Source organism: Helicoverpa zea, chromosome 11 (genome assembly GCF_022581195.2).
Source record: "Helicoverpa zea isolate HzStark_Cry1AcR chromosome 11, ilHelZeax1.1, whole genome shotgun sequence".
NCBI lineage: Eukaryota > Metazoa > Arthropoda > Insecta > Lepidoptera > Noctuidae > Helicoverpa > Helicoverpa zea.
The window spans coordinates 945,911-964,655 of NC_061462.1; the positions used below are offsets into that span (position 1 = coordinate 945,911).

Below are 18,745 nucleotides of genomic sequence, written 5' to 3' on the forward strand. Positions count from 1 at the left end.
GCCCTTCTATCAGCTCCTTCCGGATATGTCGAATTACAAGTAACCCTGTATAAGGGGGATTATAAGCCCAAAAGGTTATTTTCAGTCAAGTATTTTGATACTTAAATAAAACCAAACTTATGTAACGATTATTTATTTATGAAGGTAAATGCGATTTAAAAATATATTCCAATTTAATTATGATGGCATCATGATCTTTATACAAACACTAAATGTACACTTATTACATAAAAAAACTTCATTCACATAAGGCAAGAGCTAAACGATAATAATTTTGTTTATTCTTTTAAAATAAAAGAAAACACAGCCTAAAATATACAATACATTACATATTTGTTATGAGTATATTTAAATATAAAGAGATATATAACTTGGGTTTGCGTAAGTATCTATTAGTGATAAATGAAGGATCAGATAAGCAACTGAGATATAAGGTAGGCCAGAAATCAGGATAGGAAAACAATGATAAAAGTCTCCACTGCGAGATAATACAATAATAAAATAGACTGTCAAATGTTGTTCATGCACATTGGATCTACTTCACAAAAACAGAGCAGTCAAGATATCCAATCATGCAGAGTAAAATTAATGGCTTACCAATACCTTAAGAGGTTTTGTTTCCTCTACACTACAATATTGCAACGGTTCTACATTTGACTCGAATTTTAGCTGCTTAGTGAAGTCAGTTTATGTCATAGATACGAACTTAAGAGGAGTTACTTAATCTTACAATTTACAAATAAAATTAAAAGCACACGTTTGACGTTTTATACACATTATTGCATACTGAACCTAATCGAATAACGATAAGAATCAATTTACAATCAAGTTTCTTTATATATTTTTCAATAAGATGTGACGGATAAAAAATCTATTGCAGGAGTTTTGCTTTTTGTTATAAATTATAGTCTAATAAATAAGAGTTGTTGAAACTCATGATTTTAAGCCTCTATATACGACTTTATAATATACACGATTATTGTTAGTCAGTAGATAACCTTCTATGCTTTTTTCTCAAATCAAAGTATTTCATTATTTATAGTCGCTACAATTATATTCAAATTAGGTCAAATAATTTGCTAACTAGAGATAAAATTATAACATTATCCCACCCATACAAGTTATAACAAATACCTATCTCTAGTGAGCGATAGAACAGACAGATAGATTATAAGAACGGCCGTAAGATTGTGATGAGTCTTAGTAACTTATAATCACTAAATTTAATATCACGTTAACTCTAATCGAACTGGTGGTGACATTTGGATGACTAATGACGTTGAATACAATATGGTGAGCAAGCTGCGTTATTTCAGTAGTTATCATGCTGCTAGTTACTGTTACAGTTTTACAATGATGTGTAATATTGGGAGCCTGCACAAAAATATACGTCACTTAATAAACTAAAGACATTTTTAATACCGAGCGACCCATTATATACCCATATTGACTAAAACATAAAGTATTAAATAAATTGCACAAATATTTATCGAACTAAAGATATTTTTCATGCATTTACATACTTCCTCCGTTCAGTAGGTAATTTATATTTCGAAACAATGCTCATTTTGTGATAATTAAAAAAATACAAGTTGCATTTAAAATTCTTATTTTTTTTTTTATATAATGATATTTAATATCTTTCGTTTGATTTCATGAAGTTTGCTAGCGTTGTCTTTACTTCTAGAAATTTCGTAATGATAATTTGGCTTTAATTCCTAATATCTAGCTAAACTGTTACCAACAGAATTGAACTTTTTAGTCGATTTTGAGGAAATCGTTTCACGAAACACTCGAAGTACCTGTGAATTTTGAAGTATGCTCTTTCAACGTTCAAATAAAATGTTTACGCTAGAGATATAGAAAGATAAATAGAGAGGGACGCTATAATGATCGACGAGGCTTCCATTGTATACTCTATTCTCACATATGTCTGTCTAATACATGTAGACGAGTGTAGCTTTCCAATTGAATTAATTTTTCAAATACATGTATGTTCAGTATTTTTGGGGTCCTTAGGTTTCCTCTTTGTTATATCTTTGTGGTACAGATAAACTACCGTCACGACGTGGGTACGATTTTAGCTAAGCCTTACATTTCATGATAATTGTCTAATAAATGATTTTTTAATACACTATATTGTCTATCAATTCCATAAATAGATAAGTTTGACCGATAGTCGATACGACTATTGTGATTTTTTCATATAATACAAAATCGGTCAAGTGCGAGTTGGACTCGCGGAATTATCGATACGGGTTCCGTAAGCAATTTGCCGAGTGATATATATTTTTAATCTTTTTATGATAACTGGCTATCTAGATCACATTTGGGGGAGCCTAAAATGTTGGGTAACCAAAAGGGTTTCAGCAAACAAGACCACAAAATTAGGCAAATTAACCTTATCAGTCAACATGCTGAAATTCTGGCACCAACTTTCTTTAGTAAAAAGCACACGAAAATAACAATTACTGGAAGTATTTGACGAATAGCTGGCGATATACGTCTGTAAAGTGCCGGTGCCACGTCGGGCTCGGTGGCAGCTCAGGCGAGAGCGGAGGCGGGAAGCGAGCTGTGCTTGGGCTTGGCTTTGTGTACGAACACTTTGATGCAACCGTTGAAGTCGGCGCTGACAAGCACGTGACCAGTTTGAGAAGATGCCACCATGCCGCCTTCTGCACCTTTCTGTAATACAAAAGTAATTATATCTATACATATAATAAATCTGTAGAAAAGTAATTTTTGTACATTGAAGAAATTGACAAAAAAAAATAGCCAGCATGTTAAAGGATAACTAACAGAACCCATTTCCATCATTTTTGTCTGTTTGTCTGTTTATCTGTTTTTTTGTTCGCGATTCACGTAAAATCTACGAATTAAATGCAGACAATGCTTATATACAAAAACTTTACGTAACTTGGGGTATTACTTAGTTTTTGTTTCATCGAAATCGATTCACTCTATCAAAAGATATGATTAATTTTGTGAATTCAAGATGTAAAATATTACGACACGCAATCTATTTGTCAAAACTGTACATTTGAATGTTGTACTTATATTAGTTGATCGGCCTATTATTAATCTTTACACAGAAAATCACACCTTTATAAGTAACTTCGGAAGAAAAAAAAAATGAAAATTTTGTTTAGCCAAGGTTAAAGTAGCTCCATCTGTGGTAAATAAAATACATCATCAATTTGTCAAAGGAGCGAGGTGGTAAATGACAATATTACCATACATTCTTTATAGAGGATTATTATTTCAACAGATGGAGTTGTGTTTTTTCCGTAATTCACCATATTTTAACACGAAGTGTAATTTTTCGATAGACATTTCAATAGTGTTTGTCAGTTTGCCGTGCCACATCAAAATCCAACAATAATTATTACCTTGATGAACGGAAAATTAATAGTTCTCGGCCAAATTTAAAACGGTGCCATCTAAATTATTTTTTGAACATTATGTCAAAAATTATGACTTTAGTGGAACAATTAATTATCATTTAAAGTTACAGATGGAGTTCATATCAGGATTTTTTCATAAACATAGTTTAGCTTATCTTCCACTAATGTGGTGGCCTTAAAACAAATTACTTTGAGTGAGTAGTATTAAGTAGACCTTAATTATTTTTTCTGATGCAAAATATGTAAACTTAATCCTAGAAGAAATGAGGATCTATCTCTCGCAAGCGCTGCTAAGCGTGAGGTAGGTAATGTAGGATTCTGTAGCTTTAAAAACAAGCCCAGATACAAAGTGCAGATAAGAAATGGGAGCTTTCTCGATTTAATACCATACACACGTAAAATGCTTTATGCGTCTGAAAACGTACAAATTACGCGCCGCATACCAGAGACATGTTTACTTTCAACTTCTGATCGCAAATACACGGTTCACGATTACGAACAGTCTCAGTAAGACCCGAGCCAAGTCTAAAAAACACCTTTTATATAAAACTACGTTTGATGTCATTTAATCACAAAGACAGAATTGTTCTCTGTTGCAAATCCTATCCACCTATATCCTATCCTAATCCAGAATGCATTGCAGGTGTGCATTGCACAAAAAACAATGGTATCCTATTCGAGAAGTCAAAAGACTTGACCTGCTAACGTCAGCTTCTGCGCTAAACAAGTGTTCTTAATAGTACCATCAGAATTACATTCATCGTTGAATGAGGTGATTAAATTTTTAGAAACCACAATAACAGTAGGAGCCAAAGCGCATGATCGCTTCATAGAGCTCTGATTGGCCCCAGGTGACCAAGTCAGGTCTGATTTGTTCGTTCATCAGATCCTTGAAAGTGTTTCGGTGGATACTTACTGTCGTCCTGTTTACGTGTGACACAAAATATAAACGTCCTCCGCAAGAGCGAAATTTTCCCGGTGTGCGGTAGTGACGCACAGTATACAACACTTATGTTTCTTTTGATTTGCTGGCTCCACCAAGAAATAACAAATTGCGAGCGAACATTCTGAAAATCTTGGCAAAACTGCAGGTTGCAAGTACGAACACATGAAGTGGACTCTCACAGATACGTACATTTTGCCTATTCGTGAACTAATGCAAACGTTTCGGTGGAGTCCCGGCTTAGGTCTCCCCCACATTAGGCGTGCGCGATCCTCGGGCGTGTCAGTAGCGCGGGCGCCGCGCGTGCGTCGCGAGCGCGTTGCGTGAGCGTCGCGTTTTGCTGCCCTGCGGCATTTGCAGCGCGCTCGCGGCGCGCACGCGACGCTCTCCTTGACGTTTAACTGCTAAGGCGTTTAGCGGGCGGCGGGGATAGCAGGCGAAGGGGTAAGAACGCAACTCGAGCGCCGCGTGCTCGCCGCGAGCGCGTCGCTTGCACTCTTCACACATGCCGCAGGGCAGCAAAACGCGACGTTCACGCAGCGCGCTCGCGACGCCCGCGCTACTCACACGCCCGAGGATCGCGCACGCCTAATGTGGGGTCAGCCTTACCATAGTGAGTAAGTGAAACTATCCTACCCTATGAGCCTGCTGATGATGATGACTCATTTTATCATCCATCCAGCTATTCCCCAACTATGTTGGTGTTGGCTTCCAGTCACCGAATCTGTTTGAGTACCAATATTTTGCTTGGAGCGACTACCTATCTACCCATCTTCAATCCAGTCAACTACACAAGACGATATCCATGGTAAGACTGACAGACTTTCTGGCTTCTGATTAGTCACAGCAGCTGCAGAAAATGTACAAATGACAGCTTTGTCAGACTCAAAGCATATAGACATAGATTATAGCTGTTTCCTGTGAAAATTACTTACGCACCATACGTAATAATTTTCCAAGTTGGCTGACTAGATCCAGAGATATTCACAACGTCACAAACTTTACTTCTTTTGTTTAGATCAGTGGTTCTTAACCGGTGGTCCGCGGACCACTGGTGGTCCCTGGAGGCATTCCAAGTGGTCCGCGAAGCTTTGCTTCGCGACGTTGCTATCCATCTTGCTTGACCAACAGAAAAAAAATAAGGTTTGAAATGTAGCCTTTTTACGTAATTATGGTTCTGAGTTTTAAAAAATAATAAAAATTTCCCGCTCGCTTAGCTCGCGTATTTAGAAACGATATGCCCTCGTTTTTACATTTGTCAACAAACAAGAAGTTAAAGTACGTTTGGGCTACATTGTACGTAATTTTGGATCTGAGTCTTAGCAAATAATTAAAATTTCCCGCTCGCTTCGCTCGCGTATTCAGAAACTATATGCCCTCGTTTTTGTACTTGTCAACAAACAAAAAGTTAAGGACGTTTGGGCTACATTGTACGTAATTTTGGTTTTGAGTCTTAAAAAATAATTAAAATTTCCCGCTCGCTTCGCTCGCGTATTCGGCAACTGTATGCCCGTATCGTTTTTACATTTGTCAACAAACAAAAAGTTAAGTACGTTTGGGACACATTTTACGTCCGTACGAGTCCGAAAAGAAAAATCGCGCTCACTTCGCTCGCGCATTTATTAGTACTGAACCAAGAATTCAGAAGTTAGTAAAGAGAATGTAGTCACAAAAATCTCATTAAATTAAAATCTGTAGCTTTTAGTTTTTTGCTAAATAATAAAGAAATGAGTGCTAATTATAAAGTGTGCTTGTATTCTTTATCAAATAACCCCTTAATTTAGACAAACCAATGGGGTGGTCCGCGGCAAGCCAAACTTTTGGTAAAGTGGTCCCTCATGACAAAAAGGTTAAGAACCACTGGTTTAGATAAATGGTCACATCCACAACACAACCTTGATCAATGAATCTATGCGACTGCTAAGTGCTAATCCTAATTATACTGTCACGTGAAAGAATGCACCTACGGGATAAGTAGTATTTTGACTATTCTATATTGCCCACGCAGACGAAGTTGCGGGCAACAGCTAGTTAATACATAAGTATTGTGTAAATAAGAAGGAAGTTCTTTCTATAAGTCACACTTAGTAATTATTTAACTTAAGTCTGTATGACGAGATGTCAAATTATAAACTCAACATTAAATCAATAGGGAAAAGCGTCATTAACTGATTTGAGGAAAACTAGCTGAACTTGAATGAAGGCATTACTAATATTAATAGAAAAACATCCAGGTTTCAAGAGTTGCAGCCGCGAAGCGTACAACGCCTCTCACGCAAGTACCTAAATATATTTTTCAATTCAAACATGTAGTCCCTGCAGACACATTTATAATACCGGTATACACGAGTATAACTTACCACTTCATCTTTGTCATCAGCATCGTTATTCGCAAGTTTAGCTTCTTCCTCCCGCTCGCATATCATGCGGATCATATGGTCCGGGTTGGGAGCAAACACGGCACAAGTGACCAAAGCATTATGCGCCTTTATCCCTTCCCAAAAGTCGTTCCTATCCCTCCTCACTGAGGTAAACTTGGAGTAATCGTGGTAAGTCTTCCAAATGTAGATGCACTGGTTTTCCGACCCGCTAACTATGTACTTCCCGTCGTGAGAAAATGATGCTTTAATTTGACTTGAGACGTTCACATAACCTTTGTATTTACAAGAAAGGTTTAAGTCTCGAAGGTCGTATAGTCGAATCCTGCTGTCGTTTGAAGTGACGAGGATTTTGTCGTCGTTCGGCATCGGTTCGATACCAGATATCTTTCGGCCCGTGGAGTTTTTCCCTCTCGTCGATCGTACGTCGATCTGTGTGTGGTATTTGAGCTGGTCGGTTGTGTAGAATATGCAACGACCGTCGTATGTGCCTACTACGGCGAATTTGCCGTTTTGGCAGAAATTCGCGGCTGTTATCAGCTTCGTTTTGCCGTCTACTTCGTTCCATACTGCGACCTGAGTAATATAAATCTTGATTAATACACAGAAACAATATGAACTCTAAATATAATTACCAATATGTTATAACAAGAAATTGAAATACTAATTAAGCCTTAGTTTCAGTCATTCAATTTTGTGCATCTACATAATATAGTAGCAATTAGTTTTGTTATTAGTCGTTTTATTTTAGTTATGTGAATATAGTATTGTATTGATTTACATATATGGGCTAGATACTTGAAAATTGTGCTGAAACCCTTTTAACCTATTTAAATTCAAATAACAAGAAACTTCAAAAACAAAAAAGACATACTTTCTTATCAGGAATATTCCAGAGTCTCAGCTTTCCGTCCAGACTGCCGGACAGGAAATAGCGATCGTCTCTGGGATGGAACACAATGGCGGTCACAAAGTCTATGTGCTGGAAGGTGCACAGGCATTCCCCTCGCGAGATGTGCCACAGGCGGACCGTCTTGTCCATGGAGCTGGAGAGGATGAAGTAGTTCTTGGACCAGGAGACGTCGAGCAGGTCGGAGGAGTGTCCGGAGTAGACGCAGAAGGGCGTGGCGCAGAAGGGCGCGGCGGGCGGCGCGGGCGCGGGGGGGGCGGCCGGCAGGGACGACAGCGACTCCTGCGACGGCGTCGGGGACGACTTCTGCTCCAAGTTGTACTTCGTGCGCATGTCCTGGGGAGACAAATGTGAGGAATCGAGCTTAGTGATTAAATCTAAATATATATGGCCTTACTACAAAAACTTAAACGTCTGTTTTACACTTGTCTAAAAAATTGTGGCTGCAAAATGAACCATATATCAACGTCATAATCTGTCATTTTTTTAGACAAGTCTTAAGGTAGAAACACATTATTGAAACGCCACGCCACCCGACAAAACGTGATGCGTGTTGAGTGGAATCAATTCGTACTATTTTCTATGCCTAGAATCACATTATAAACACCCGACGCAACAACATGCGCGTACACGCCACCCGATCCCTGACTGCCAGATCAACGTGTCGCCGATGGTGGGGGTAAACACGCCACCCGACGCACCGCTCGCAGTGTGTTTCTAGTGCAGACCCGACGCCACGCGTCATTTGTTCGAGAACTTTCTTTGATTTTGCACGCGGATTTTATTTGCATCTTTTGGAAATGAGGGACGAACAATTAATAGAATTAGTGAAACGATATCCTATTCTATATAATACTAATTTAGCTCAGTACAGGGACCATACTGTACGAAATAATGCTTGGGAAGAAATTGCAGGGGAAATGGATACACCAGGTAAGTTTTATTACGAATATTATTTATTACAAAATAGAATATACTTATTTTTTACTTGAATATATATACCTATTGGATAGGACTGTATATAAAATTGAATAAAAAATGCTTCGTGAAAATTATATAAGAGAGTTGTATTCCGCAAGACTTATTTTTGACAACGAAAAATTAAAAAAAGATAAAACAAAACACAGACACAAAGAGGTTCCTACTTTATAGGTTTTGGTGTTTTACATTAAAAAAGGTTTCACGTTCTGGGTATCCCGAACACCTATGTTAACTAAATATACATATATCTCGTATGAACTTAGTTTTGTGATTTTTTTGAAGAGTAGCCATGTTATTAATGTTGTCTACCTCTCCTCACAATATCAAGCTGCCACGGAACGGCGCCTTCACTGTTAAAATATTCTTTGAATTTTTTTCTCACTGTAAAAGCATATTGTGTGGAATTTCTACGAATTGGATTTAAATTGTCAAAGGCGGTAGATTCTGTCACATTTGTCTCTGGATGATCACAGTTCGAGGGTAAATTATCCGTGCCCAAATAATTGTGTAAGCAACATGTTGCTAAAATTATTTTGTCGACCATGTCAGGTTGTACTGACATAGGACCTGCAAATACACGCCATCTTGATCTTAAGATGCCAAAAGCATTCTCGACTATTCGTCGAGCACGACTGAGTCTGTAATTGAATATTTTATTGGGTTCATTGTTACGAACGTCATTCTTATTGTAGGGTCGCATCAAAAATGGTTTTAAGGGAAAAGCTTCATCTGCCACAATCACATGTGGCAATGGTTCTGAATTTGGAGTTAAAGGGTTAGCGGCTGGCAATTCTAATTTTCCTTTTTCTATTAATTCTCCTAAAATGGATTTTTCAAATATGCCACCATCGCTGTTTTTACCATAGGATCCGACGTCCACAACTAAAAATCTATACTTTGGATCTACTACAGCTAGTAACACGATTGAATTAGTTCCCTTATAATTCCAGTAATTTGAACCACCATTTATAGGACAAATAATATTCACATGTTTTCCATCTATTGCTCCACAGCAATTTGGGAAATTCCAGTAATTTCTAAAACCATTTTCTGATTCTTGCCAAATTGCAGTTGTAGGTTTGGGCATATAAATAGGACCCATTTTCTTCCAAATTGCATTGCAAACGTCTTGCACAATGTTTCGTACGGTACTGAATCCCATTCGATAGTTGAATCCCATCGATCTAAATGAATTGCTCGTGGCTAAAAACCTATAACAAAAAATTTCATTATTTTTCTTTTCTTTCAGTTGAAGATGTAAAAAATAAATGGGCAAAATTAAGAAACTGCTTCACAAATGCATTGAAAAGACGCCGCAAGAAGAGCGGTCAAGCAGCAACTAATTTAGTACCTTGGAAATTTGAGAAGCAGATGGAATTTCTGTTACCACATTTATAAGGGAGACAGACTGTTACAAACTTAGCTGATATAAATGATGAAGATTCAACACAACACTCTGAATTGCAATTTTCTGAAGAATCTGCACTTTCACCTCCTCCTATAATTCGTTCACCTACTCCAGGGTCCTCTTCTTCCAGGGCATCTGCTGCAAGAGCTTGTACTACTCTAAATTTTACCCCGAGACGCACAAACAAAAATGATAGTGATACTCAAATTTTACGAGAAATGGTTGATGTAATGAAAACGACGCAGGATATGAGACAGAAAAGAGGAGTACCAGACATGGATGAAAATGACTATTTTTTTTTATCAATGAGTAAACAATTGAAGAAGTTACCTAAAACAGACCAAGCTGAAATAAAATTTCAATTACATAAGCTAATACATGATTCGGAAATGAAAATGCTTAATAACCGTGAAAGAATTCTGAACACACCGATAAATATTACTAGTGATAATATAATTCACAATTCTAATAAGCCATTTATTGTAAAACCAAATCAAAGTCCATATACACACACTAGGACAACAGAAAAAGAAAATGTACCGGTTAATATTATCCCTAACCAAACATCGCGTGATTTAGAGAAGACTACATTATACTATAACTTAAATACGAATCAAATAATGTCGAATCCAAATGTGACTCAATATAGATATTACGACCATTCTCTATCAGCACAAAATGATGTGTCAAAAGTAGAAGCTGGACAGTTGCCAAATGAAAATACTAATTTGAAAGAATGTTATGATAGTTTTGACCATGAAGAAAAGTTTTAAAAGACAGTCTGATCTTATTTTTTTTTTAAATATCTAGTAGTTACTTACCTGAGGCATACAGCAAGTCTTTCTTTTGTACTGATTGCTTCGCGAAATGTTGTCCTTTTCTTTTGTATATCATTTTTAATAAATTCATGTATTTCCTCAAATTGTGTTTTAGTAACCCGAAAATACATATGAAATCTTTCGCTGTCATTAAGTAAATCTTGATAAAGAGCATGATATTCACCACACGTACTTCTCTTTTCATTTATTTCATGCACCCAGTAACGTCTAGTTTGTTTCTTATTCTTGAGTCGTTTTAGTAACATATATGTACCCAAAATTTGCATCAATCCATCTTCGAAATCTTCATCTGACTCGTTATTTAGAAGATCCATAGTACACGACTATACATGTTCACCGCCGCACATAGACTGAATTAAAAAATTGCGAGCGTGTCGTGGCATCACGTGTTGGTAATGTGCACAGTGCTCATGGGGTGGCGACACGTTGTGTGGCGTGGCGTTTCAATAATGTGTTTCTACCTTTAAACTGACGTTTAAAAGTTTTTGTGGTAAGACGGATATTGTTGAGGTTGCTTAGGCTATTAATTAGATCTCGTACCTGTTAATTAGTTCTAGTTCATTAAAAAAAAAAACAGTTTTATATTATTGGTGCGAAGAATTTCTTGAATGGAATGCAATAACAGATATGAGAATATCAATTTGAAAAATTAAATGAATTCTTAAATGTTCTAGCAGTTGATTCGCACATAAATATAAAATCTAATTGAGACCGCAAAATAAACGATTTGATTTGACACTTTTCAAAAATGTTAATGCCCTTTTGTCACTAAAGGTGAAATACACGCTTAACTATGCCTATGCGCTGTAACTATGTACCTATGTAAAAAAATCTTCGAATATTAATTTGGCCCCCTTCCCGGTCTTCGATTAGGATGAAATTTTGCACACGCTCTCAGTTCTGATGCCAATACTTGACTAGCTTTTTAGTTTTTAACTATTAGTAGAACGTTACCTGGAACATATGGTACGCGTCGCGAGTGACCCAGACCCGCAGCAGCTTGTCCTGGCCGGCGGTGGCCAGCAGGCGCCCGCACACGCTGAACTTGCAGCACCACACCGCGCCGCAGTGCGCTGAGCCCATCTCCTATGGTCACAGGATACAAACAGTAATTAACCAACAAAGTAACTTTCATCATCATCTCCCGAGTCTTTTCCCAATTATGTTGGGGTCAGCTACCAGTCTAACCGGATGCAGCTGAGTTTTGAAAGCTTTACAAGGAGCAACTGCCCTATCTGAACCTCTTCAACCCGGTTACCCGATTACCAAATTGCCTTTGGTAAGACTGGTTGTTAAAGTAAAGTAAGTAATCAAAATAACAACCATGGAGAACAAAATGATTAGAAGAGATGTCATAACGCAAAATCTCCTAAGAAAGTAGCGTCGCCAAAATGCAGGTGTTCGGGGGACGATAAATGTTACTCTAGCCCCTCTTTGGAACCCGCCCATTATTTTCAAAATAAAATTACACATAAATTTCTAAGGCTTAACAGATTCGTATTGATTTGACAAGGAACCCGAACGCCTCGTTAGTTCTAGTAACTGATCGGCTGAAGGAAGGAAGGAATCTAAGAACTGAAGGCGCCAGACCTCCGATCTGCCTTAAGGCTTTTCTCGCATTTTTTTTTCTCCGTGGTGCATAACTTTGTATGTGCAATAAAGACTGATAATAATAATATTTTAAAATTACAACTTACTTGAACATGTCGAACACATCCATCAAAGTCATACGGTCCCTTATGAGAGTTGGATGCTTTAAGCTTAATATTATGTTCTCCTCTGACGTCATCAGCAATGTCAGCCACATCCTCTTTGTGGCGAGCGTGGGACACCTCCTGAGCTAACGATTTAGCAGCGTCAACCGTCTTCTTAACTGTACTGCCGAAGAAACGCTTCAACCTGCATAGGGTATTATTATTAGGGTATTTTTTTACATCGACGACTTATTGTACGGTTCAAAAAAATGGAGTCTAAAATATGCGTAACTAACTCGAACTCGACTAACAGAAAGACTTTCGATTAATAAGACTTTCGAAAGACTACATTGATTCAGATATTGTCGGAAAGAGTTTATGCGGGGTGTAACAAAAATTACGTTTTAATATCGTTTATTGATTATTTGTAGCTTATAACCGCTATCGGTTTTATAGGTATTTTTGTAACGCTCTGTTACATTTCACATTTGATTTTCTTTTACCATTTTGAAAGCTTATGTGGCATAATGGACGACCTTGCTGGCGCAATGGTCACCATGCCGGACTGCCGGACCTGAGGTCCCGGGTTCGATTCCCGGTTCGGTCGACATTTATGTGATGAGCATGCTTGTTGGCCGTGGTCTGGGTGTTAAAATATGTATTTATAAATAAATATGTATATATGTAGCTATATGTAGTTTATCAGTTGTGTTAGCACCCATAACACAAGTTAATTAATAACTTATCATGGGGCTAACCGACCGTGTGTAAAAAGGTGTCCCGACATTTATTATTTATTATTATTATAATTTAAGATCCAATGTAAATTCGTCATTGTGTCAAGGCAAGAGTAGGGCCGACTATACATTGTGTTTTTCACATTATTTTTTAATTATTTAAATACAGTATTAACATCTATGCTTCGGGCTAACTTAATGTGTATTAAACATTCGAATAATTAAAAAAAAAAACATTTGTTAAAAGACACTCCTTGTAACAACACATTCAAAACGCAATTTATTATGTACAAGCCAATTTAGTTGTCAATACAAACAAAATATCAAAGCATATTTTGAAAAACTGTTTTTGTCTAATTTTCTGACTAAAAAAGTTATTACTGTCTCAAGACCATGTAATGTTTCTATTATACTTCGGCCGTTCAGAGAATGCGTTCCTGACACCTATCAGTTAGTCACGACTAGTGATGGGCACAACATAACACTGAGTTCGTTACCGTTCCTTCAAAATGAACCGCCGCATTATTTTAAGATTATTTTCGTTTTAAATTGGCGGAATCATTTGTTTTATATTTTAGTTATTTAAGTGGAAACCAAAAAAAGGTAATATTCATATAATAAAATTGTTTTATTTATTCTTTGTTACAAGTACATTGAATTGAATGTGCGAACAGAATATTAATCAGACTCCGATTTGCTTGAGGAGGTGGTGTCTTCATCATCATCTTCGCCTACATGTATAATTATATTATTATCAATAACAGAATCAATCCTGATATCTCGGTCTAACAAAAGCCGGGTAATCAAATAAAAACAGATCGAAAACACTTGAAAAACGTGGTCTATGCGCACGAAACGACAACGGACGACTGTTTTAGCGTCACAAAATGGCGGCCCATAACGCCATTTGGGGTTACCATTTTTAATCTAAGTATAAAAATGCGGTTTGGTCATAGTTTTATTTTTATATTTCATAAACGTTATAATTAAGTCTTATAGTCCATTATTTTCCAATTCTTAAAAAGAAAATCAAAACGTATTATTTTATATTATAACTGTATAAGAACAGATTACGATACTTGCCTGTTATTTTTAGCACAGCACTACAAAATATAAACCGCTGACATAACCTTGTAATAGCGCAGTATAGATTTAGAAAAATATTGTTTACCAAGTTATTTGACACTCAGTTTGGCACAAAATTATAACATTCATTGATTATTGATATAATAATGTTGTTTTAATGCTCCTCAATTGTTAAAACGGTAAACAACCAGCAAAAATATTTTTATCGTAACTGCAACGCCATTGCAAAGTTACGTCGTCAGTTCAATCGCGACGTGTCAGGAACGCATTCTCTGAATGGCCGAACTATAGTAAATTCTGGAATCGGTTCAGCAGTTCCAGAGGTCGTCCAGAACACACGGACAGATAAATTATTATGTATTATTAGTTGATTATGTTAGTCGGCAAACTGTCACCTGAAGTTCATATCGTGTGTCAATTTCTTGTTGATGTTGTCCTGCGAATGACTTTTAACCAGTGTCGGCGTTATCCTAAAGTTGGAGATCATTTATATGTATTTTCCTTCCATTTTATATAAAACAACATGTGTTTTTGTCGTATTTTATTTAAAAGAATAGATAACGATTGAAAAATAGTGGTTTAGAGAACATTTTTTAAATGCAACGTGTCATAGACAATTTGTTCCATATATTCGTTGATTACAAAATTACCCACGAAAAACAATGACAGAAATTGATTCAGAAGTTGTTTCTGAATTAAATATTTACTAACCCATTTCAAGAAAAGGAGGAGGTCCACAATTCTGCCATGTGCACTATATAAAAAGTATTTTATCAGTATTAAAACACTTACTTTTCTGTCTTCCTCTTAATACCAGTTGTCTGTCTGTCAGTGGACTCTCTCTTCATCTCTTTAGCTTCGTCCTCGGCGCCGCCCGCGCAGACGCTCTCACTCTCTTCATCAGTCTCCCTGAATAACAGTTGTTATACCATAAACCTTAAGCATATAGCATGGAACGAACATTAATAGCCAGTTTCACCAGTTACTGATAAGTTATCGGGAACTTGTCTAACAGATAAACTATAGCTTTTGGATTCACTGATCTCGTGTGGCAATTTGTGGCAGAAATTATAAGAAGCCTTTATCTGGCAGATGGCATTAACTATCAGCTAACTAACTGACACTTTATCGGTAACCAGTGAAACGGAGTCTAAAGCACGATTCCTATGAAAAAGGAAGAATTTGTTTTACTCACGGACGGTAGCTTTTTGACGTTTGTTCTATGAGTAGAAATACTACAGTCCGGAAGTAAACGAAATTGATTCTTAGGAGAACCGGTCATCTGTCGTAACGTTATGCGATTTTTGAGCAAGAAAATACAATTAAACTAAACATTATAATATCAAATACATATGTGAATAGAATGAAAATAAAAAAAATATAGTAGCATCCGCTGAATTAAAAAACTGTTTATTTTTATTTCAGGCATCAAAGCCCATAGAAATATTATACAATACAATTTTTTTAGTTTTAATGAGTTATTACTCAATAACCGCTTATGTTACGATATATAACAACAATGGTAGACTAGTTTTATGTGTGTTAAACTTGGTTGAAAAAACAACATGAAGCATGTTTGTGTTATATTTCTTTAGCAAGACTTTAGTGGGCTCAAATCTAGTGATTGTGAGTGTATCATAACGGCGATCGCTGTCACATTGCTCGCTTTGTTATTTCCTCACAAAAGTAGCTGTTTTTCTGCGGTTTCACTCGTGTACTTTGGGAAACTTGTTCCCTTACCAGGATAAAATATATATATTCGATTCAGTAGTTCCGATGCCTTTGGGGTAAAAACAAACAAACAAAAAATATATAACAGATTTGTTAAAAGTATTATTTCACACTGTCACAATGGCAATACTGGTATGAGTTTAGCTACGTATGGCAACACCGAATTTTTAGTTGGAAGCTGACACAAGGCATACATCAGTAAAAGTACTACATATATACAACTACATATGTAGTTAAATAAATACAAGCTTATTACAATTTGTTAAATCTTGAGCTTGACTCGGTAAAAGTATTTTAACGATTCTTGAATCGGTTTCAAGTGAAAAAAAAAATGTTTTTATATTTTAGTTTAGTAATAAGATCAGTAAATTTTTAAATATCCAAACGATAAATACATTTTCATATATAACTCGATCATACTGCCATATGGAAAAGTAATTATCTTTTCAAAATTAATTTGTAATTATTGGTCACTCCACTCACACAGTCTTCAAGCGCAAAAAATATGATTGTACAAGCTATAAAACTCAATTAAGATTGCCAGACATTAATTAAAAGGTTTTTGAACTCAATCATGTACTACAAGATTTTTATCACTTTTAATTTCACTGTTATACTTGTACCAGACACGAAGTTGGCCGTTGAATAAGTCAAACTATAAGATGTCTAAATATTACTCTTTCCTCAGTCAAATATAAAACAATTACAATTTATACTATACTTTACATTTAATTAGCTAAATAACGAACGAATTATGAATACCATGATCTAACTAAGTAACAATTATATTTATTTAGCCTGGCAACCCTAGACGCAAGCGAGCAACTTTAAGCAGTCCCAAAAAACTTGTACAATAATGAAATAATCAACCTAGTCGCTAGACTGAGATTAGACGAGTGTTCTGACATCCACGTCAGATTAAGAGTGGACAGACGCCGACGCCATGACAGCTTGCTTTTGCCGTCAAGTCTGAAAATTACATTTCTGATTTCCATTTTGTTGCGTAGAAATATATTTTTGATGAAAACTAGTTATATATTTTCTTCTTAAAACTACACATTTCCATGAATTGAAATAACACATTATAATTATTGCATGGTGATATGACGGCATTATGATAAATCTACGGTGTAGCATGAAAACGTATGAAGCTGTCTTTAGCGTTTATTATGGTACCTAATGTAAATAACACTTGGCAGTACACAAACACGAATATGGATGGTAAGATTTTCAAGGTGTGCATTCGAAAATATAATGTCCTAAAACAGCTATGCAGGACACGTAGGATACAAACAAGCATATTATTATGCGCAGACATAGGTGCACGCTCTATTCTCTCACTCTCATAGTTCGATGGAAGGGCAAACCGAGACGACCGGAGAGAGATCAATTGCAGGATATGTATGGCTTGTCTTTTCTTTTTCGCATTCAGGATATAAGATGGTGTCAACAACATTTTAGGTCCCAAAGGGCCTTATTACTTGCTACCGGGCCATGCGCTATTCTTGCTTCGAGTCTCATGTTAATATTGCTTCGGGAGCAGAGAGAGATTGCATATTGACATATGGAGTGTAATATGTTGTGAATGAAGGTGAGCTGACGGTGTAATGGTACGGTATATCATGTTTGGTGATGTGTAGTGTAAGTTACCTGGTATTGTCGTCGTTGGCGCGGCCGATGTACTCGGAGGTGAGGCGCATGATGTGCAGACTGAGCGGGTTGATGCACTGCGGCAGCTTGTGCTCCGCCACGCTCAGCGGCACGCGCTCACCTGTATGTTAAACATAAACTCTATGTCATCGGTGTGTACTGAACGACGTTTAAGGACTTACAGTGGTTTTAAGGTGGTGAATTTGTTAGTGTGTGACATATTTTCCTGTACGAGTCCTAAATGTGATTTACTGTTTCGATGGGCACTTTAAACTGTAGCCTGTCCCGGCTGTTATTGAAGTAACCCGGTCAGAAGCCAGAAAATCTGATACCAGTCTAACCAAAGGGATACTGGGCTGCCCGGGTAACTGGGTTGAGGAGGTCAGATAGGCAGTCGCTCCTTGAAAAGCACACCAGCAGTTAGTCTTTGCAGTTAGACTGGAAGCCGATCCCAACATAGTTGGGAAAAAGTCTCGGAGGATGATGAGTATGCTTTTTGTATTTTTGTTTATTCAAAATATTCTGATGTTCCATTCCAGTAATTCCCTGTACTCGTCGTAAATATGACGGTGGAGAGAGGACCTAGACAACTTCCACAAGGACTGGCCACAAATAGCGACCGATAGGGAAAGATGGGAGGCCTTTGCCCAGCAGTGGGACAACACAGGCTAATAAAAAAAATATATCTATATATATGTTTGTTTGGTTGATAGTGCATTAGTTACCGGTGTCGAGGTTGAGCACGGTGACCTGCTCGAGGATCTCGATGTCGGAGAGCTGCTGCCCCGAGCGTGTCCGCGTCCGCAGCGGCGCCGCCGCCTCGTCGCCCAGCGACCGCCGCCGCCCGCCCAGCGACTCCGAGTTACTGCGCCTACGTACCGAGTAACCATTATAATATTCAATTCATGTGTATATCATCTATACTAAATTTTTATTTTGCTGTTTACCGTTTATTTAGAACTAGCGACCCGCCCCGGCTTTGCA

At 37.1% G+C, this 18,745-nt stretch overlaps 1 protein-coding gene and 1 pseudogene across 3 annotated transcripts in view; one reads left to right on the top strand and one right to left on the bottom strand.

Annotated features, from left to right (window-relative positions):
• Window positions 1-117: 117 nt before the first annotated feature.
• The window catches only part of LOC124634205 (WD repeat-containing protein 44), a 27,932-nt gene continuing 9,304 nt past the window's right edge, over window positions 118-18,745 (bottom strand). The window contains exons 11-20 of one of the 3 annotated variants that reach the window (XM_047169636.1): window positions 18,487-18,632; window positions 17,762-17,882; window positions 16,982-17,080; window positions 15,173-15,289; window positions 14,776-14,850; window positions 12,561-12,762; window positions 11,818-11,949; window positions 7,600-7,971; window positions 6,708-7,301; window positions 118-2,685 (exon numbers count right to left, since the gene is read on the bottom strand). In XM_047169636.1, the coding sequence (XP_047025592.1) occupies window positions 2,545-2,685; window positions 6,708-7,301; window positions 7,600-7,971; window positions 11,818-11,949; window positions 12,561-12,762; window positions 14,776-14,850; window positions 15,173-15,289; window positions 16,982-17,080; window positions 17,762-17,882; window positions 18,487-18,632 (1,999 nt within the window). In that variant the 3' untranslated portion in view covers window positions 118-2,544. The remainder of the gene's footprint in view (window positions 2,686-6,707; window positions 7,302-7,599; window positions 7,972-11,817; window positions 11,950-12,560; window positions 12,763-14,775; window positions 14,851-15,172; window positions 15,290-16,981; window positions 17,081-17,761; window positions 17,883-18,486; window positions 18,633-18,745) is intronic. The other 2 variants (XM_047169637.1, XM_047169638.1) reach the window with 2 other exon arrangements.
• LOC124634211 lies at window positions 8,302-10,946 on the top strand (annotated as a pseudogene).